Raw genomic sequence first — 22199 nt, forward strand, 5'->3', positions numbered from 1 at the left:
ACAGGAAGCCAGCACTGCCCTGCACCCTGTGCTCCAGCAACCTCCTGAGCTGCTGCAAGAGCCTGTGGGGGCTTCAGTTCCTTCAGAGGCACCTGGGAGCCCCCGCAGAGGAGCAGTTGGGGGAGCCACTGTCTGAGGAGCCACTGAGGACACTGCCCACGGAAGCAGTGAGGACGCTGCTCCAGAACCGCTGAGGACACTGCCTACCAGGTCACCCTAGACCTGGCCCAGAGTGGTGCAAGGCCCAGCCCCAGGACACTGAAGATATTCTCTCTGGTCACCAAGGATTTGAGCCCTGGAGCCAGTATGGACCCAGCCTCCAGAGCCACGGAAGACACCACCTGGCTTCAGTTGGGATATTCTGGGGCAGGACAGCCTGCTCTGTACTCAGCATCTCCTGAGAATGTGCAGGGCTGCCCTGGGCCAGACATGCTGCAGCTCATGGGTTCAAAGCTCACTCTGGTGCTGGCCATAGAAGTCACACACAGAGACTGCAGGACATATGGGGACATGCGCGTGTGTGCACAGATGTGTACATATGGGAGCACGTGTGTCCTCTGAGCAAGGCGGGGATGTTGCTATAGAGTGTGAGTCTCTCTCTCCCTCATAGGTTCTGTAGGATGAAGGAAAGAAAATTAACCTTTAATGAACACCTGCCATGTGCCAGACACTTCACCTACGTGAACTCATAACATGTACAACTTTGCAGAGAAGGACACTGAGGCTCAGAGAAGGACGGGGCCTGCCCAAGGCCACTCAGCTAGAAACTGTGCATGGCACATAGGAGGCCCCCAGAATATATTTGTTGAGTGAATGAATATGAATGACTGGGAGGATGGGCGAAATGCCAGGCCTCCCACCCATGCTCTTGACACTACACTGCATTGCCTCTCAAGGAGAGGTCAAGATGTTCCCTTGACTCAGCCCACTCTCCTAGCTAGGCTGAGGCTTGGAGCCTGCGGAATCCCTTCATGCCACAGTACTGACTTTCTCTGGTGCTTTCTGTCAAGAAGAAGTGGCGTGGAACAGAGTTCTGGAGGAAGTGTGTGTGTGTGTGTGTCTGTCTGTCTGCAGGATGTCAGAGAGGAAGGGGCAGGGCTTGAGGGAATGTAAGGGAGGTGAACGCGGTTGACCCAGCAGTGCCCTCTGCTGACTGCGTGACCTTTGGCAAATCTCCTGACCTCTGAGCACCTCCTTACTCCTCCTTCCAAGGGGATAAGCTCCCCCTTTCCTGTTTACAGGACTGTTGAAGAGACCCAAGGAGATGGGGGTGGTGGCAGCCCCAGAGAGAGGAAGGGCTTCTTAGTAGCTGACCACTGCCCCACCTGGAGACCGCTTCTCCTTTGTCTTCCAAGACTCCTCATTGCGTTTCAGCCTCTTTTGCAACTCACTGTCCTCTGCCCAGCCATAAGATTAGATATCACCCTTCCCCAAAGCTCAGTCCTGGGCTTCTTCTCTTCATACTCTATGCTGTCTTCCTCCATGACCTCATCTAGAACAAAGTTACTCAGACTTATAACTGCAGCCCAAGAGTCTTCTGGGCTCTAAATCCTTCTAGTCCCACCACTGCCTATGCAACACCCCCACCAGGGGGTTTTGAAGGCACCTCACACTGAATATGTCCACAGCTCCACTTCTGACATCCTCCCTGTACCTGTCCCTCTCCCAAGGTTCTCCGTCTCAGACAAAAGCCTCACCACCCAGCTTCGTAGGCCAAGGATCATCCTGGGTGTCTTGTTCTTCCTCTCTCCTCATGGTCTAACCACTTGAGCCCAGCTTTCTATGAATCTACTATATGCTTACTTCTATCCATAGGCATGGCTATCACTCTGTCCCACTGCCACCATTCCTATCAGGACAACCGAAACTGTTTCCCCACAGGCCTTCTCATCCCCACTCGCCTCCCTCCAATTCACTGTCCACCTGAAACAGCCAACATGGGCCTTTCAGGATACAACCTGACTGTCTTAGTTACCTAGTGCTGCTGTAATAGAAACAGCACTAATGGGTGGCTTTAACAAACAGAAGTTTACTTTCTCACAGTTTGGGAGGATAGGAATCAGAATTCAGGGGCCCAGCTCTAGGGGAAGTCTTTCTCTCTCTGTCAGCTCTGGAGGAAGGTCCTTGTCTCTTTGGGCTTCTGCTCCTGTGCAGTCTTCACATGGCTTGGCATCTCTCTTCTTGCTTCTTGTTTAATCTGTTAATATCTCAGAAGAGATTGATTCAAGATACACCCTACACTAATCCTGCCTCATTTACATAATAAAGACAACTGGTTCCCAAATGGGACTATAACCACAGGCATAGAGGTTAGGATTTACAATACATATTTTGGGGGGACATAATTCAATCCGTGACACTGACCATGTCACCACAGGGATAAAACCATCTTTAGCATGGCCCATAGGCCCCGTGTAGTCGACCCCTTCATGCCTCTCCAGCCTTTCCCTGCACCAAACTCCTCTCCATCTCTTCGCTCCAGGTCTACTGGCCTTCGTGTTTTTGTTTGTTTAACTGACTCCGCTCGTTCCGGCCACAAGGCTGGCACACTGCTCTTCCCATAGTTTGAGATGCTCATCATGCTCTCTTGGCTGGTTAACTCCTTGAGACTTCAGCTCAGATGTCAGTCCTTTGAGGAAGTTTTCCTTGGCCCCCATACTAGGCCAGTCCCCTGCAACACGCCCTCAGAAATATGAAGTAACTGTCATTTCACAGTCATTTGTGTGATTGATTGACTACCGTCTGTCTCTCCAACTCATGAGGTCCTGCCTGATCCTGAGGACCATTGTACGTGTAACCCCTAGAACAGTGCTTGGCACATGTTCTTTAGTTGCCATCGAGTCAGCTCCAACTCATGGTGACTTTCATACGACAGAACAAAACGTTGCCCAGTCCTGCGCCATCTTCATGATTACTGGTATGTTTGAGCCTGTTGTAGCTACTGTATCAATCCATCTCACTCAGGGTTTCCCTTGTTTTTGTTGGCCATCTACTTTACCAGGCATAATGTCCTTTTCTAGTGATTGGTGTTTCCTGATGTGTCTAAAGTAAGCTTGGCACACAGTAGGAGCTTAATAAATATATGTTGAATGAAAGAGAGCAGAGAAAGGACAAAGCAGATACTTAAAGCAGTGTACCTGCCAATAAACCTGAAGGCAGGATTTGCCTGATGACCCCTAGAGATGCTTGGCCCTTTGACAGGATCACTTCTGGTGGGGAAGCCCTGGAGTCCCCTCCTTGGAGGTTTTCTCAGGAGCCTCAGGCAAGTGTCTAAGGCATGGACAAGTAGTTGGAGATGCAAGACCTCACGTGCAAACAAACTGGTCAGGCTCATTGCAGCCTCAGTAGGTCAGGGATCCCACCCATGGTGCCCACACACCAGCTGCCACTGTAGGGCCTCCTTGCAGCCTGTCTCTGGACTGCCCCCCACCCTTCTGGAAGCCTCCTGGAGCCTCTGCTGGCTGCAGACATAGTGTGCATGCGGCCCGAGGAGGAGCAAATGTGGTAGGATCAGCAAACACTGCTCTATGTTTCCACCGCGTCCCAATAAAGCCATTGAAACAGATGCTGCCTTGTGGTTTCATTTTTTCACTTCCTGGTGAGGAGATACTCCCCAAACTTCAGTATATGGTGTCTTGATTTAGAAAAGGAATTATGATAAAATGTGGAGGTGAAGGCCAAATTGGAAATTGCTTTAAGAAGTAAAGAAATTCTCAGGAAGCTAAGCTTCATTTTCAAATACCCTGTTAGAAATGAGAGAAGGGCTGATCGGAAAGATTAGGTCTTTGTCCCACTCACCTGGTAGAATTAGGTAGATAGCAGGTGCTAGGTAAAAGTTCCAGTCCCAGTTGCCATTAAATCGACTCTGACTCAGGGTAACCCCATGTGTGTCAGAGTAGAACTGGGCTCCATAAAGTTTTCAGTGACAGCTTTTTTAGAAGTGGATCAACAAGCCTTTCTTCCAAGACACTGTGGGTGGATTTGAACCTCCAACCTTTCAGTTAGCAGCCCAGTACATTAACCATTTGCACCACCCAGGGGATCCAGCAAGTGTTAGTGGATGGAATATTTCTGAAGTTGTAAGACTCAGAGATGCCTTTGATAAGTGGGAAGAAAAGACATCTTTGAAACGGAAAGCTTGCCAATCTAGGAAGCCTACGACAGCGGGTAGGTGAGTGTGATGTAAGAAATAAACTGGGTCAAGAAAAATTCATGAATTATATGCAAAGGATCCCAATGACACCAAGGAAAGGTCTTTGGAAAGGGAGAGAGCTGGCCAGAGTCAAGGACACCATGGTGGTGTAGCAGTGTCCCCAGGAGACAGGCAGCAGGAGGTGGGGAATTCTGTGTAGATGGAAAAGACAACAGGGAAGGATAGCCATGGAAGTATTCCCTGACTGCATTAACTATAACCATGGGTGAGGCAAATATTGGGGCTACTTTATAGGTAACTGGAGTCCCGGTTATGCAAACTGTTAATGCACTCGGCTGCTAACCAAAATGTTGAAGGTTTGAGTCCACTCAGAGGTGCGTTGGAAGAAAGTCCAGGTGATCTACTGAAAAACTAGCCATTGAAAACCCTATGGAACACAGTTCTACTCTGGCACACACAGGATCACCGTGAATGACGCTGATTCATTTTTTATAGGAAAACAGCCAGGCCCAGAAGCCTGGGAACCACATTTCCCACAACACCATTCCAGCAGGTTTAGATTTCACCAAAGGGAAGTGGAAGAGAAGCAAATGCCATTACTGCTCACTAGACAAAAGGGAAGGAGATAAGCTGGGGGCTTCGTGGCTGCATTAAGAATTGCCTCGTATTTTACGAGTAATGGAAGGCTTCGAAAGGTTTTAATCAGGAAGGAGCTAAGATGATGAGGTCTGTCTTATGAAAAGATCATTCAGACTGCAGTTTGGAGAATAGATTGGGGGAGCAGGGAGTGGAGGCAGAGTGAATGTGAGGAGACTGTTGCAGGTGAGGGTTGATAGTAACGTTTCATTAGCATCTCCCTGCAGACCTTAGCTACTTGCTGACCCAAAGGAGTCAGACAGCCCCTGCCTTCCAGAGAGATAAGGTTGTGCATAAATATTGTTGTTGCTATCATTAGCTGCTGCCAAGTTGGCTCCAACACGTGGCAACCGTGTGCATGACAGAACAAAACATTGCCCAGTCCTGCAGCATCCCCACGATCTTTTGAGATCAGACCCTTGTGACCTACAGGGTTTTCTTTGGCTGATTTTCTGAAGTAATGGCCTTTCTTCCTAGTCCACCTTAGCCTGGAAGTTCCACTAAAGCCTGTTCAGCATCATAGCAACAGACAAGCCTCCACTGACAGACAGGTCATGGCTATGCATGAGGTGCATGGGCCAGGAATTGAACCCCAGTCTCCCGCGTGGAACAATAGAATTCTACCACTAGCCATCACTGCCCCTCACATAAACTTTGTCATTGTGTGTTGTTGAGTTGATTCCAATAACATTACAGGGGAATTAATGAAGGAACAGGAGACAGGATGAAGGCTAGGGTAGCCAAGGCTGGGAGGAAGCTGCAGGCATGCGCAGTGTGGGAAGATATGGACCACATCAACCGAGAATTTCTAACAGGAACTTTTCTGGCGCACATTGAGCTGGACCACGTTTACACCCAGTTCAGAAGGGTGACGAGTGGGAGAGGGTTAATCAGGAGCCTGGACAGAGAAAATCCCTTTAAAATCATGACAGAGTTGAACTGGGTGAGATGGAGAATCAGATTCCACTCACTGTGATGGAGCCTGCAAAGTACCTGGAGTTCACCTGCGTTACCTGCCTCCACCTGGTCCTTAGTTTACAGTGAGTTTAGATGGCTCAAGGTTGCTCAAGCAGGACATGATAGCCATGGACACATCTCCCACCACAATGCCAGGCATTTCAGTGTTAATTCATGAGTCCTCAGTGGTCAGGGAACAGGGTGGAAGGGAGGAGTCACCTTCATCCTGTCAGCTGCCTGAGAGGTTCCTAAACTCTATTTTGGAGATCATTGCAGATGTTGGCGCCGTGTCCATGACCTACCAGCTCAAGGTCACATAGCACAGCATGCTTCTCATGCCCTCAGATGCCACTCTGCAAGCAGAGTTCCAACCCAAAGACTGTTTTCTCCAAAGTCCAGGTCTTCTTTTTATTATTCCTATTTTGAAATCAATTTTAAGGATATAAATGATATATAAAATACAGCCTTTTTTAGAAATCAAAAACATTACAGAAAAAGCTAGAGTTCGTTTGGCCACTCCACCCCCATCTTTCTCTTCTAGGAATATCCCCAGAAGCAACCACTGCTGCCCCCATTCGCTGGAGGGTGTTTGGTTCAAGTTTGTTTGTTTGCTACCATAAAAGTCATACTGCTCCTAAGACACTAAACTCAATAGCATGTCTTAGAGTTTCAGAGACATTAGCAAATAAAGGTCTCCCTCATTATTTTTAACCATCACAGAGTATTCCATGACATCCCTAAACCAGTTTCCATGGAATCAATTCCAACTCACGGCAACTCCAAGTGTGTCAAGGTAGAACCTCATAGGGATTTCTTTCTTTCTTTTTAATAATATTTTATTGTGCCTTCAGGGAAGGTTTACATGGCAGTCTAGATTCCCATTCAACCCTTTCTACACAAGTTGTTCAGTGACATTGGTGAACATTCTCATTATTTCCATTCTGGTTGTTGTGTTTCCATTAATCTAGTTTCCCCGCCCCCTTACATTCTCATCTTTGTTTTAAATTAATTGTTGATCGTTTGGTCTCATACAGGTGATTTGTTAAAGGAACACAGTACTTACAGATTATTTGTTGAGGCAATTTACTATTTAGCTACATGGTGACCTCAGGGGTTAGTTTTGGTTCAAGGTTTGAAGAGTATCTCAGGGCAATAGTCTCGGGTAGTCCTCCAGTTTCAACCAGCCCAGTAGGTCTGTTTTGTTTTGTTTTAGGAATTCGAGGTCTGTTCCACACTTTTTCCCATTCTTTCAGGATCCATCTATTGTGGCCCTGATTAGAATGGCTGGTAGTGATAGCCAGGCACTATCTAGTTCTTCTGGTCTCAGGGTAGATGAGGCCGTGTTTCATGTAGACTATTTGTCCTCTAGACTAGCTTCTTCTTTGAGTCTTTGGTTTCCTTCTTTCTCTTTTGCTCCTGATGAGTAGAGACCAATAGTTGTATCTTAGACTTCATAGAGTTTTCAATGGCTGAATTTTTGGAAGTAGATTGCCAGGACTTTCTTCACACCTTTGGGTGGACTTAAACCTCCAAACTTCCAGGTAGCAGCAGAGCATGTTAACTGTTTACACCACTCAGAAACTCCTAGTCTTGGACATTTGGGTTGTTTCTAATAGTTTTTTTTTTTCTTTTTATTGTGTACTGTCAAAATATATTTCTAATATTTTGCTGTTCAGATAAGAATACCCTGATCCTCTCTCTGTCAGTGTTTCCTTATGCATTTGTGAAACCAAAAAAAAACCCATTGCCATCCAATCAATTTGGACTCATAGCAGCCTATAGGACAGAGTAGAACTGCTCCACAAGGTTTCCAAGGATATAACCTTAACGGAAACAGATCACCACATCTTTCTACCATTGAGTGGCTGGTGGGTTCAAAATGCTGACCTTTCGGTTAGCAGCCAAGTACTTAACCATTGTGCCACAGGGCTCCTTGCACTTATGAAAGGAGAGTTTTATTTGTTGGTGTGTGTGTGTGTGTGTAGCATAAATATGCCTAGAAGTGAAATTCTGGGTAATAGAGAACACTTGATGATGAATAACTCTCCAGGGAAGCCCAGCTCATTTCTACTCCCACCAGCAACACTCAAGAGAGCCAGTCTCCTCACAGCCTCACCGTCACACATCTCATCTATGTCTTTACTGCCATGTCTTATGACTCTTTTCATTTCCTGGGACCTAGAATTCTCCTCACAGTTTAGGAGGCTAGAAGTCCAAATTCAGGGTGCCAGCTCCAGGGAAAGACTTTCTATCTCTGTCGTCTCTGGTCTAGGAGCTCCTCAGTGCAGGGACCCCAGGTCCAAAGGATGCGTTCTGTTCCCGGCACTTCTTTCTTGGTGAGGTCCCCATCTCTCTGCTCCCTTCTCCTTCCTTTTATCTCTTGTAGGATAAAAGGTGATTCAGGTCACACTCCAAGGAAACACCCCTTACACAGGATCAGGGCTGTGACCTGAGTAGGGTGTTGCATCCCACCCTAATCCTCTTTAACATAACCTAATCTTGCCTCATTAACCACGGGCTATTTTTTTTAATCTTGCCTCATTAACCACGGGCAGAGATTAGGATTTACAGCACATTGGAAAATCACATCAGATCACAAAATTGGGAACAACCACATAATACTGAGAATCATGGCCTAGCCAAGTAGACACATATTTTTGGAGGACACTATTCAATCCATGTTGTCCCTTCACACTGCCACAAGGACGTAGGTTCCAGTCACAAGAAATGCAGAGCCTACCATGAATGACTGTGCATTCTTGCTTTGTTGGTTCTGAGTGCCCCAAATGGCAAAAGCTTGCAGGTTACTTCTTCTCCCAAAAGCTGGAAAAAGCCCCAATACTCCTCCCGCACTCCCCCACCCCCATCTGAGTTCAGGGTGTTAGTAGAAAGTGAGGATTGCTCTGGGCACCCAGCATCTCATAGGGACAGAGCTTATACTGTTTTCATTCCACACCCTTCTCCCGTGGACCACCAGACATCTGATCTAGGGGCCTGAGCCAGAGAGGACAATCTAAGTGACAAACATAGTCCTCTCTGATCCTCATTGTTTCTTATCCATGAATAGGGGCATTAGAGACATTTTTCTTCATGCTATTTTTAACCAAAACTGCCTTTTCAGGAGCAGGCCCTTAGGTGGAAGTCCCTTTGTTCTGTTGAGCACCTAGATGACTCTGGAAATACATTTATCTGCATAATGGCGGAAGAAGAATTTGGAGTCCCTGAGGTAGACTCGGGTGGGAAGTGGTGAGGAGGAAAGAGAAGAAAGCAGAGCCACCAAGATGAGGACAGGGGTGAAGTTAACCCTGCACATTCCCAAAAGGACCCTTGGAGGATAAGGGAATGCCTTGAGTCCCTGGGTGGTACAAATGATAAAGTGTCTGGCTACTAACTGAAAGGTTGGTGGTTCAAACTCACACAGAGGTATCTTGGAAGAAAGCCTTGGTGATTTGTTTCCAAAAAGTCACAGCTATGAAAAGCCTATGGAGCAATTCTACTCTGAAACACATGAAGTCACCATGAGTTGAAATCAACTTGACAGCAACTGGTTGTCCAGTGTTCATTGTATAGTTCTGTGCATGGATGTGAAGCAAACACTTCTCCGTGTCTCCCCCTACAACATAATCTCCAGGAGAGTCCATTGTACTCATGTGTACTTTGTATGACTGACTTCTGGGGGGAATCTGGGAAGTGGGTGGAGTTTCACATCTGGATCCACATAGAACACAACAGAAAGGAACCTTAGTGGAGGTAAGTGCCCAGTTGCAGAGGAGACCATGAGAATGTGAGAATCTGAGCACTTCAGGAAGTCACTGGAATCATGGGGAAGGTGGTAGACTTCCAAGAAGGTAGTGAACAGTGGGAGTCAAAACAACCTTGTCCAGATTTTGAGGACCTGGGAGGCCACAGATGATATTTTGGTTATGCAGGTTAATAAAATCTATCTGGCAGGTTGTGGAGGACTAAAAGAGATGACGAATAAAAGCCCCAGACAGGTACATAGCAAGTGCTCAATGAGCAAAAAGGACAATGATTACTTGAGGTAGGTTTTCCTTGTGGTTATACCCTCCAGAAAACGACTGTCTTAGATACCAGAAACAAATGATAGAAATGTCCAATTTGAAGATCTGAGCCTCAAGCAGCATAAAATGCTAGGGCACTGGATGGGTCTAAGCAGGTGTTTTGAACAGCTCGAAATAGTTTAGACTCATATTTCTTGTGAGAAATGGAGGGGGAAGGATCCTCTCAGTTCTTGGAGCCTAAGTCTCCTCTGAAATATGTCACTAAAGATAGGCTCAGCCCAAGCTGAAAGATGGTTTGGGCCAGACAAGTAGGGCAGAACGCCCTTGTACATCATGGAAATAAACCACAAATACGGTAATTCAAGTCTCCAGAGTCAGTCTTCTTTTATACCCAGCACAATGTGCATTGATTTTCACTCTTGCAGCAAAGTATGTGGTGCCCCCTTATGGGAAGTTTGAAAACATCCCTTACTGGTGGTGACCCATCTCCAGAGTATGTGTTTTTTATTGAGTTATAAAATCACATATGATGAAATTCAGAGAAAAAGATTTAAGTGGTCAAGTATTTCATTTTACTTGGATTCACAATCAATACCCATGAAAGCAGCAGTCAAGAAATCAAAAGACACGTTGCATTCAGCAAATCTGCTGCAAAAATCTCTTTAAAGTGTTGAAAAGCAAAGATGTCACCTTGAAGACTAAGGTGCACCTGACCCAAGCCATGGAGGTTTCAACTTATAAGCATGCAAGGGCTGGACAATGAATAAGGAAGGGTGAAGAAGAATTGACGCCTTTGAATTATGGTGTTGCCGTACCATGGACTACCAAAAGAACGAACAAATCTGTCTTGGAAGAAGTACAGCCAGAAAGCCCCCTAGGAGCAAGGATGGCGAGACTTTGTCTCACATACTTTGAACATGTTATCAGGAAGGTCAAGTCCCTGGGAAAGTACATCATACTTGGTAAAGTGGAGAGTCAGCAAAAAAGAGGAAGACCCTCAACAAGATGGACTGACACAGTGGCTACAACAATGGGCTCAGGCATAACAATGATTTTGAGGGTGGTGCAGAACAGGGCAGTGTTTCATTCTGTTGTACATAGGATCACTATGAGTTGAAACCGACTCGATAGCACCTAACAAAACAACCATGAAATTCACCCCTTTAAGTAGTCTCCTACTTATGACATAGTCTAGTTATGATGAACCGCACTTACTACCATTGGTTTGTTTTTTGTTTTTAGTACATCTTATGGTTTATTTATTTATTTATTTATTTTTATGGTTAGTAATATGTACTACATACAATGTTGCAGTATGTAATTTGCTGATGTTATCATTCTCAGATGTTCACTGGAAGATGTTCAAAGACAAACGAAGACCAGATTTATAAAGAAACCGATAATAAAAGGTAATAATAATGAAAATTTAAAAAAAAAAAAGGAGGTATTCGACGTACGTCAAAACTGACTAATAACAGAGTCATTGGATGGGAATCCCTTCACGAGTTTGGGAATACCTGTACACAGTTCAGTGGTTTTTAGTACATTCACAATGCTGTGCAACATCACCACTATCTAATTCCAGAACATTTTCATCTCCCCCAAAAGAAACCACGTACCCATCAACAGTCACTCACCATGTCCCTGGCAACACTAATCCTCTTTCTGTCTCTATGGATTTGCCTCTTCTGGGCATTTTGCTATGTACATGCACAGTCAGAGCAAGCTTGGGGTCTGTCGTATCATCTGCTGATGTCCAGAAACCCAGTAATTCATGCCATCCTGCTGTTTACCAATAAAAAATAATTTATTACCTAAAATTAAAACTCTTTACTATGTCTCCCACTAAGTTGTTTGATTTGGATGATTCCCCAAAGATAACCTAAAGAAGGAACAAGAACCACAAAAAAAAAAAAAAGGAGAGGAGAATCCTTTGCTGAATATTTTCAGAATGTGACCCTGATACTTCCCAGCATGCTTTCTCCTTTTCAAAATGGGAGACTGAGAGCTTGACATAACTAGTGCCGTGATGAACCTATAAGTTCTTCTCCTTCATCTGCCTGCCTACTCCACATACCTTTGTTAATGACTTTGTTCTGACCTAATGCTAATGACTTTGTTTTTTGTTTGATCTGACTCAAATAACTTTGTTTTGTTCTGTCCCACCACCCATGACTTACAACCCCCCACAGGGAAATCGGAGCCCGGATGTCTGACATATATATCTTTAGCCTGATAAAGAGATGCTCACCATGTATCTCTAGTCTGATGAAGAGTCTTTTGTCACTATCTTGTAATGAATAACTCCTCCAGCCATGCCATCTGTGGTTACAAAGATACTTTTAACCCTTGTAAAAATTCTATATAAGCTCTAATGTAAAATTGCTCTTTGGGATTCCATAGAGACAGCCTGTGCTGCTTCCGGGTCCCTGGTGATGTATAAAAAAAAAAACCAAACCCAGTGCCGTCGAGTCAATTCCGCCTCCTAGCGACCCTATAGGACAGAATAGAACTGCCCCATAGAATTTCCAAGGAGCGCCTGGCAGATTCGAACTGCCGACCTTTTGGTTAGCAGCCGTGGCACTTAACCACTATGCCACCAGGGTTTCCTCGGTGATGTATACACCTCCTAAATAAACTTTCTCAGTATTTCTGACTTGGAGTACGTTTCATTGGCTCGACTGCTCTAGGACACAGACACAAGAATACTGACTTTGCTGTGACCGTGGAAATGGATAAGTGACTTTGTTTTTATATATAGTTTTTATTAAGAACAACAACAAAAAATAGTTCCCCACTGACCTTGCTAAATAAATGTTGAACAAAGATTAAAAGACATTGAACTGAAGGGGTGCCAAATTATCTATGTGGGGCACTCACATATCTAGATTCAGCCCTGTCCTCAACAAGGACTTACCCTAGAAAAGCCCTTTTCTTCCCCCTTTCCATTGTTAAAAAAATGTATCCAAAACATGGAAATGAGGCTAGAAGATGATAGCGGGTTTTTTCTGAGACATACTGGGGCATATCTAGCAGGCCTGCCTTTGTTTGACTTACTATTTACTATCGATTAGGGGGCAGATTCTGCAAAGTTACATATTAACTTGTAGAGGATTGATAAGTTGCAAGTGATATTGTTTTGCCCAGTAGAAAAACAAACGATTTCTGCCCAGTAGAAAAGATAACCCCAATGGTTATGGTTTATTGTCCTGAAGGACGTTGACCAGTTTTGTGTCTAACTAAGCAGTCATTTCAACATTCTGTGTTTCAGTGACAATCTATGTCAGTCTCTCAGAAACTTCCTTGAACCAGCTCTACTATCCTGTTTTTCCCACATTAAATAAGTTAAATTAGTGTCTGTCACCTGTGGACTATGCATTTATATGGTCATTGTGGAGTAAAGAATTACTTTACATAAAGTACTCTGGTCTTTGTACTTGGTTCCTGAGAGATAACTTTAAACCCTTTGGATTCCTTTAGTAATTGAGGTGCTCTTGTCCTCTATAGGCCTCCAGAACCACACATGAGAGTTTGTGTTAATGAATAACTCTTGCGTGGGGGCTGGCCAGGCCAGAAAGACCACCAGTCATATCAGCCAACTTCAGGAAAGGGTGGGGGGCATGATTCAATCAACCTTGCCTATTTAATGAGGTCCCCAGTAAAGGCTCTGGACACAGAAGTTCCATGGGCTTCCTGGTTGATGAAGGATATTGGTACTCAGAGGGTGATGTGCCCTTTTTGAGTCATAGAAGCTCTGGTTGGGGACCCTCCCAGACCTTGCCCTACGTGTCTCTTCTTTATGCTGGTCCTGAGTTGTATGCTTTCGGCTATAATAAAACTGTAATCATAAGTATAATTTTTTCCTGAGTTCTGTGAATCATTCCAGCAAATTTTCAAACCCAAGAGAGTGGTGGGAGCCAGAAGGTCAGAAGTGTGGGGGCCCTGGGGACCCTCAAGCTTACAGCTGGTATCCTGACGGGGTAGAGGAGACCCCCAAATTTATAAGCAGCAGGTCAGAAGTGAGGGTTTCATGAGGATTCCCAAGCTTGGGGCTGGTGTCTGAGATCTTGGGCAGACTTGGCATCTGGAGGACAGAGACCTTTAACTTGTGAGGTCTGACCTAGCTCCAGGTGGTTAGGGCCAGAGGAAAAAGTGCTACATGTGCAGTTGGTGTCACAACAGACATGAGAGAACTGAATTGGTTTGATTGATCTACACAGTCATGTTTATAATTTTTTTTTAATTACACTTTAAAGAAAACAAGCTTCTAACCACAGCCAGTGGGCAAGGATGCTCCCTGCTGGCAGGGCTGTTTATCCATCAAGCACTATAACCGCCCCCCCCCCCGCAAAAAAATGCCATCAAGTTGATTCCAACCCATAGTGACCCTATAAGACAGAGTAGAACTGCCTCAATAGGGCTCCCAAGGAGTGGCTGGTGGATTCAAACTACCAACCTTTTGGTTAGCAGCCATAGCTCTTAATCACTTTGTCTCCAGAGCTCCTTAAGCACTATAAGCACCAGCTTTTAGGAGGCCTACAAAGGTATTTAGAACCTGGAAAAAAAAAATTTTTTTAGAGGCTCCAAAATCTGAAAAGAAAAATGCAAATTCAAAAAATAATAAATGCTTAGTTAAATATCTACAAAATATAACATTTTAAATGTCTACAAAGTATATCTTGTCAACCATAGCTGAACTTAACTCATATGACTATACAAAAATTATTTTTAGTTTAGGATATTCTCAGTGGTCACAGTTTTTGATGTCAAAAATCCCTGAGGACAAAAGGACAAGGCATGTTCTGTGCATTGATTTCACTGAATATAAGTGGAAATAATAATAAAAATGTCTTTGGAGGCATTCTCTTGGGGCAGCCAGTCAGCCCCACCTATTGTACCTCTGAAATGAGGTCTATTGTAGACTACACAAACCCAGGACCACCTGCCAAGCCAACCTTGGCTCCCTAGGATTTGGTGGTAGAGGGTAGGCATACTTTATGCCCTCTCCTGACTCTATGGATCAGAGAATTAAGTCATTTATGGATTGTATTGTATCCCCCCAAAAGATATGCTAAAGTTCCAACCCTTGTGCCTGTGAGCATGGCCCTGTTTGGAAATAGGGTCTTTGAAGATGTGATCAGTTAAGTTAACACGAGGTCATACTGAAGCAGGGCAGGTCCTAACACGATATATGCAGTGCCCTTATAAAAGAGGAGAAGAGACACAAATACAGAGAGGGAATATGATGGGAGCAGAGATTGGAATGTTAAGGATTACCAGAAGTCATCAGACTCTCCCTTAGATCCCTCAGAAGGAATCAACACGGTCAACATCTTAATTTGGACTTCTAGCTTCCATAACTGTAAGACAATACATTTGTGTTCTAATAAGCCAGCCAGTTTGGGGTACTTGGTTACAGTAGACCTAGAAAACTAAGACACTCTGCCATCTCTCTGTGGTCCTTTGCCTGTACTTTCGGGACACTGGGGTGGGCTGTGGTCTTGACACTAGACAGCTGTCCATCTGGGCAACAAGAGACCCATCTCCATTTCTACACAGCCCACCAATGTTTATGGGAAGTGCACTAATGGAATGCTCCTTCCACCACCCTGGTCACAACAGCCATCTAATCAGTTTGGCTTCCTTGGGTCCTTGTTGCAGGCTGTGAAGACTTGGCTAAGAAACATGTAGGTGTTAAAGAATGCACTCTCTTTTGTTCTGGTTTTCAGCTGTCTCCTGGGTAATTCTTTCACCAGCTGGTAACCATGGTAACCCCAGGGGGCAAGGAAGAGGTCTGGACGGGGATTTTGTATGTCTGTGTCCACAAGTTCACAAATTATTTTTTTTAAGATGTTCGTTTTGATTTTGATGATCTAGAAGTATTCATTTTAGTCAGCCATGGATTGCAACTTAAGTAAGAAATAGCATTACCTGTTTTTGTGCACAAGAAAGTCTGAGGCAGACCAAAATCATTCTTACGGAGATGGGGTGGAGATTAAGGCTCCTGTCCTTACAGTTCTCTGGAACTCTGGTCAGGTCTAACATATCATTGTTTATAAAATCAAGTGCTATTTTGACCCAAGATAGGGGGACAGTGCAGATATACCAACTTGCAGGTCTCGACATCTTTACTAAGTAGGACCATCATTTCCTCTCTCAGCCTCAAAACCCTGAGACCTGAGTTCTGGCTCTAGTTCCAAATCTAAGGGAACGTTGGGGCCTGGTACTTATTCCCTTGACCTCAGTTTCCCCATCTGTAAAATGAAGGTTGTTGTTGTGCGTCAAGTTGATTCCAATTCATAGTGACCCCCGTCGGACAGAGTAGAACTGCACCATGGGGTTTCCTAGGCTGTAATCTTTATGGGAACAGATTGCCAGGTCTTTTCTCCCATGGAGCAGGTAGTGGGTTTGAACCAGTGACCTTTTGCCTAGCAGCCCATGACTCAACCATTGCACCACTGGGCTCCTTGAAATGGGGGTGACCATTAGTATATACTCATAAGGATCAAGTCAGGATTGAATGAGATAATGTATATAAAGTTCCCAGCATCTATTCGGTACCCAATAAGTATTTGCTTTAAAAGTCCCACAATTTTAAAATAAACAGCTATTTTTTTTTTTTTTTAAAAGCTATTTTATATGTCACCAAATAAAGATGGCAAAGGTTTTCCTGGTTTAAAATGCCAGGAATTTGAATGTTTGATGACAGTCCTTTCTATACAGACACGCTAATTACAGCAGACTTACTTTATCCACATATTACAATGTATTAAATTAAATGTATCACAATTCCCAGCCAGAAATGATTCTATTAGTGTCAAATTCGATTGCAGTTCACCGGTTGGCATAAGATTACTGCTTGTAAAACATGTTTAAAAAGAAACATTTATTGGTTTTAACCTTGCAGTTTTCCTTTCATATTCTGGAACCAACTTTTTTCTTTACTCTTTCTTTCTTTGTTGCTTTCTTTGTTTCTTCCCTTCTTTTCATAATATGGAGGCAAAAGCTGGAGAGAGGAAAGTGGCAAAAAAGTAGAAAGGGAGGAGGAAAAAGCCTTAAGCAGAGGTTATAACCTGCGACCTGTACCATAGGGAGCCTTCTTGGGGTTGCTTAAATATTTACCCAGGATTTAAATAGAATGTGATTTGAAAAAAAAAAAAAATGGAAGGGATTGAAAATTCTTTATGTGGCCAGATTAGATCTACACTTTTTCCAAACCAGCAGTCTCAGAAAGTAAAAGTGATATTGGTTATTAAGAAAAAAAAAAACATAAATGGTCCGGTTTTTTTTATAGAAGAATACATGCTTTTTTCCTGTATTTCTTGCTATGGCAGGCATCTGTCAACCATGGCTGCACAAATTTAATCCCTGCTTCCTGTCTCTCCTGGGTTGCTTCTGTTCTGGCATGACCCTGCAGGCACCTCACCCCTGCCCAAGAAGGTTAGAACAAAGTCTCCCAAGACCACCCTCAAACCCAGGAAAGAAGGACCCCTGCCACACTTTCTGTGCTTTGGGAGACCCTGGGCTGGCCCTCCAGCTGCCCCTCTCCCCGTCAGGTGAGGAGTCCATGAGGCCAGGGGAATGTGCCCCTCAGGGGTGCACCCCTCCCCTCAATACCACACTCTGAGGAGCTGGGACTCTGGAGTTCCCCTTGGTCAAACAGTGCTAAAGCCCCACTATAGAGCCTGCACAGGCCCAAGGGCAGATGGCACTGACAGTGTGCACACGGCCAGGCCCAGGGATGGCTGTTTGTGGGCGTGACATCAGCAGAGGTATGACTTATGGGCTGAGGGTAAAGGATGAGGCCAGAGTGAGAAGAGAAGTGGGTGGCCTCAGCCCAGGTCCAGCCCTCTCCATGCCACCATGTTCCAGCACAGAGCTCCGAGGAGTCCAAAGGTTCTAAATTTGAACCTGGCCTCCCAGAAAGTTTTGAAGGTGTACTTTGTTCAGGTCAAAGGATAGAAAGTATTTAACAGTTTGTCTGTGTATTAGTTAATCTATCGCTGCATGGCAAATCGTCCCACAACTTAGCGGCTTAAAACAATACCAGTTTAGTATCTCACCGCTTCTGTGATCAGGAATCCAGGCACGGCTTAGCTGAGTTTCTGCTTCACAGTCTCTCAGGAGGCTGCAATCAAGGTGTCAGCCCAGGGTCTACTGCCTCATTGAAAGGTCGACTAGGGCAGGATTGGCCCCCAAGCTCACTCATGGCTCTCAGCAGCATTCTGTTCCTTGTAGGCTGTTGGACAGAGGGCCTCAGTTCCTCACTGGTTCTTGACCACAGGCTGCCCTTGATTCCTTACCACATGCCTCACCCCAATTGGCGGCTTGTTTCATTCACTGTGAGCATTGAAAGGCAATAACAAGAGTCTTCCAGCAAAATGGGATATTGGTGGTTCAGTGGTAGAATTCTCACCTTTCATGTAGGAGATCCAGGTTTGATTCCTGGCCAGTACACCTTATATCCAGCTACCACCCCTCTGTCAGTGGAGGCTTGCACTTTGCTATGATGCTGAAAGGTTTCAGCTGAGCTTACAGACTAAGATGGACTAGGAAGAAAGGCCTCTGGTGATGTACTTCTAAACATCAGTCAGTGAAAACCCAGCAGATCACAATGATCCAATCTGCTACCAATCACGGGGTTGGCGCAGGACCAGGCAGCATTTCTTCACAGGAAATTACCACCAGCCATGAGTCGAGGGCTGACTTGACAGCAGGTAGCAATGACAACAGCCAGCAAAACAGATGTTACAATCTTTTGTAACCTGATTATGAAAATGGCATCCCGTCATCTGTGTTGTATTCCATTGGTTAAAAGCAAGTCAGTAGATTCAGCCCACATTGAAGGAGAGGGGATTATACAAGGGTGTGAATACCAGGAGAGTCCCTGGGTAGTGCAAATGGTTAACGTGCTTGACTGCTAACCAAAAGTTGGAGGTTCAAGGCTCACTGAGAGGTTCCTGGGAAGAAGGGCCTGGCAATCTACTTCAAAAAAATTAGTCACTAAAAACCCCACGGAGCACAGTTCTACTCCAAACACATGAGGTCCCCATAAGTTGGAGTCAACTTGACGGCAATTTTTTTCTTATTTTTTTTTGGTGAATATCAGGAGGCGGTGTTCCTGGGGATCATCTTATAGATCACCTGCCACAGGATGCTTGATTTATAACTTGTACATATTTAGATACATGGGGTGTGTTCCTCCCAAGCTCCGCACATCCTCAGAGCAGGCGAGTATTTTCCTGTGAAGACCACCAAGCACAAAGCACCTCCAAGCCGTGCCAAGAATGCCCCAGCTCAGGGGGGCTCCAGCAGAACCCCAGTGCTCCTCTTGGAGCCAAGTCCAGTGTTGTGGCCCTGCAGCTCCCACTGAGAGTCCCCAGAGAACTCCCCAGAGCACTCCCTCCATTCTAGACAGACGAGAAAAGCCCAATTCAGAGTACGCAACGCCTCCTTGAAGGACAGAAATTACCACCTCCAGTTCCAATTACCAGCTGAGCTAATTGCAAAAGTAATTGCAATTGAAGGGTCTAATTACCAGGCTGGCCCAGAGAAGCGCCTCCTCCCCGCCTCTGGGGAGCCTCCCGCTGCCTCCAGGGACTGCGAGACAGGGTGGGAATCCCATTCTCAACGGAACAGGAGGTCTGGCCAGTGTTCCAGAGACCAGGTGGCCAGAGATAGACCAGACCCCACCCCCCGAGCTGAGGTTCCCCCAGCCCTAAAGGTGGCCTCTCCTCTTGGGATTCTGCTCCAACCCTGGACTGTGAAACCACCTGGCCCACCCAGGTACTGCACCACTGTCTTCGTTTCCTAGGACAGAGGTAACAAAAAACAATAGAAATATATTGTCTCATAACCTGGAGGCTAGAAGTCTGAATTCAGGGTGTCGGCAGGACTGTGCTCTCTCTGAAGGCTTGAGAAAGATTCTTCCCTGCTTCTTCCAGCTTCTGGTGGTTCCTGGCAATCCTTGGCATTCCTTGGCTTGTGGATGCATCACTCCAATCTCTGCCTTTGTCTTCACGTCTTCCCTCTGTGTGTGTCTCTTTTTTAGGACACCACTCATATAGGATTAGGACCCCCTTACTCCAGTATGACCTCATGTTAACCTAACTGATAAAACAAAACAAAAACCCAAACCCATTGTCATCGAGTTGATTCTGACTCATGGCAACCCCATGTGTTACAGAGTAGAACTGCTTCAAGGGTTTTCTTGGCTATAATCTTTACAGAAGCAGATTGCCAGGCCCTTCTTTCATGGCACAGCTGGGTGGGTTCAAACTGCCAACCTTTAGATTAGAACTTCATCGCAAACTGTGATAACATCTGCAAAGACTCTATTTCCAGACAAGTTCACGTTCACAGGTACAGGGGTTAGAACTTCATCAGATATCTTTGGGGGACATGATTCAACTCATAACACCCACCAAAACCAAGAAACATGAACAGCAGGCTCCTTGGCCCCTGCGTTCCTGTCCTTGGCCTCTGCCCTGCTCTTTCCTCCTCCATGTGTTTCTGTACCAGCCACTGTCGGCCCACGGATTGTCCCCCACATCTGGCCCCATGTCTGCCCTTCGCAGGGGTGGCTGCCCCCCTCCTCTCAGAACACCTCGTGCCAAGCCTCTGGAGTCCACTTTCCACCTGTGAGACTGGTCCTTTCCTGCACTTTCTGCCTATGGCACCCAGGCCTGCCTGGCACTTCTGGCCCAGGAAAAGCCACCTGGCCCAGCCTGGGATAAGCCCGGGCAGACAGGGCAACCCCAGCACAATGCAGGTTCTCGTAAGTAATTGAGGAAAGAGTAAGGGTCAACTGAGCAGGCCACATGGGCCCCCGCAGCCACCCTCCTGACCTGACAATAGTTCCAATTGCCTCACGGCCCTTCATTAGACCCCTCAAACCCCCTCTCCGCCAATATTGTTGGTTGTCAAGTAGACTCTGACTCATGCTGACAACAGAACAAAACATTGCCCAGTCCTTTACCATCTTCATGATCACTGGTATGCTTGAGTCCATTGTTGCAACCATGTGTGTTTTGAGTGCCTTCCAACCTAGTGGGCTCGTCTTCCAGCACTCTATCAGACAACTTTTTGTTCTGATCCGCAGGGTTTCATTGGCTAATTTTTGAAAGTAGATCATCAGGCCTTTCTTCCTAGCCTGTCTAAGCCTGGACATTTGCTGAAACCTGTCCACCAGTGGTGACCCTGCTGGCATTTGAAATACCAGTGACATAGCTTCCAGCATCGTAGCAACACACCAGCCACCACAGTGTGATAAACTGACAGATAGATGGTGAAAGCCCCTCTCCCTGCACCCCCACAAACAGCCATAATTGGGCCTAGCCATAGATACATCAGCATGGCGGGCCCTCTGGAGGCTGCACCTGGGGAGAAGGCCTGCAATCAGGATATAAGACAGTTTGGCCAAGGAATATAGGAGTCCCTACTCCCTGGGATGTGACCTAGAAGGGGAGAGGGTGGAATCCAGATGGGCACATCCTCCTGGCCTCATGGACTCCTAGCTCCATGGGGAGGGTCTCACAGAAGGGCCAGGGCAGGGGCTTCTAATGCATGGGAACCACTGCAGGGGCCCCACTCGTCCGGATCTGAGGGGGTCCTGGGAAAGCCCCTTGTTCTATAGAAATCTTCCTAACTCAGAAGTGACCTGGCCACTCCCCTGCTCAAAACCTCTTCATGGTGCCCCGCTGCCCTCAGGGCAAAAGTTACTTTTCTTCTCCTGGTCAACTTCTGCCACTCTCGGCCTCTATAACTTTATCCTCCCTCCACCCCCACCCCCACCCCCCCGCCAAGTTTCCCCCAGCACACCCCCAGGGCTCCAGCTACTCCACCCTGTCCAGCTGGCTCCGCCTGCTCCCTGTTCTCTCACGTGCTCCTCCTTTGTCCAGGGGTAGGGCCAGGCTTGGTGAAGTTCCTGAAGTTTACACAATTTGGGGGAGGATCTCCCAACAGAAAAGAACACGAAATGACAAACACAACACCAAAGTAGAGCCCTGGAAAGTGAGGGCCGCAGAGCCTTAGGGTCATAGCTTCATGGGAAATTTGCCTCTCCCTCCTGATCCCAGCGAAGGAGCCCTGGTGTTGCAGTGGTTTGCAGGTCAGTGGTTCAAATTCACCAGCCACTTCGTGGGAGAAAGACATGGCACTCTGCTTCCTTAAAGATTACAGCCTTGGAGACTCTATAGGGCAGTTCTACTCTGTCCTGTAGGGTGGCTGTGAGTTTGGTGGGTTGGTTTCTGATCACAACTCTTCTCCAGGACTCACCTCTGTGTTACTTTCCTTGGGAAGCCTTTCCCTGCCCCTCCCTTCTCCCACCCGTGTTAGGGCTCCCAGAAAGCCCTGGGCTTGGCCACGGGGTCACCCGCATCACCCTGGATAGTGGGTGTCAGTCTGTGGCTCTGACCCTCCCACGAGGCTGG

General features: G+C 46.1%; 1 protein-coding gene across 9 annotated transcripts in view; it reads left to right on the forward strand.

Annotated features, from left to right (window-relative positions):
* The window catches only part of HRH2 (histamine receptor H2), a 77430-nt gene extending 72017 nt beyond the window's left edge, over positions 1 to 5413 (forward strand). For 8 of the 9 annotated variants that reach the window (XM_064279166.1, XM_064279162.1, XM_064279165.1 and 5 more), the window contains one exon: positions 5 to 5413. In XM_064279166.1, coding sequence (XP_064135236.1) covers positions 5 to 194 — 190 coding nt within the window. In that variant the 3' untranslated portion in view covers positions 195 to 5413. The remainder of the gene's footprint in view (positions 1 to 4) is intronic. The other variant, XR_010321025.1, reaches the window with a different exon arrangement.
* The last annotated feature ends 16786 nt before the right edge of the window (positions 5414 to 22199 follow it).

Source organism: Loxodonta africana, chromosome 2 (genome assembly GCF_030014295.1).
Source record: "Loxodonta africana isolate mLoxAfr1 chromosome 2, mLoxAfr1.hap2, whole genome shotgun sequence".
Classification (NCBI taxonomy): Eukaryota; Metazoa; Chordata; class Mammalia; order Proboscidea; family Elephantidae; genus Loxodonta; species Loxodonta africana.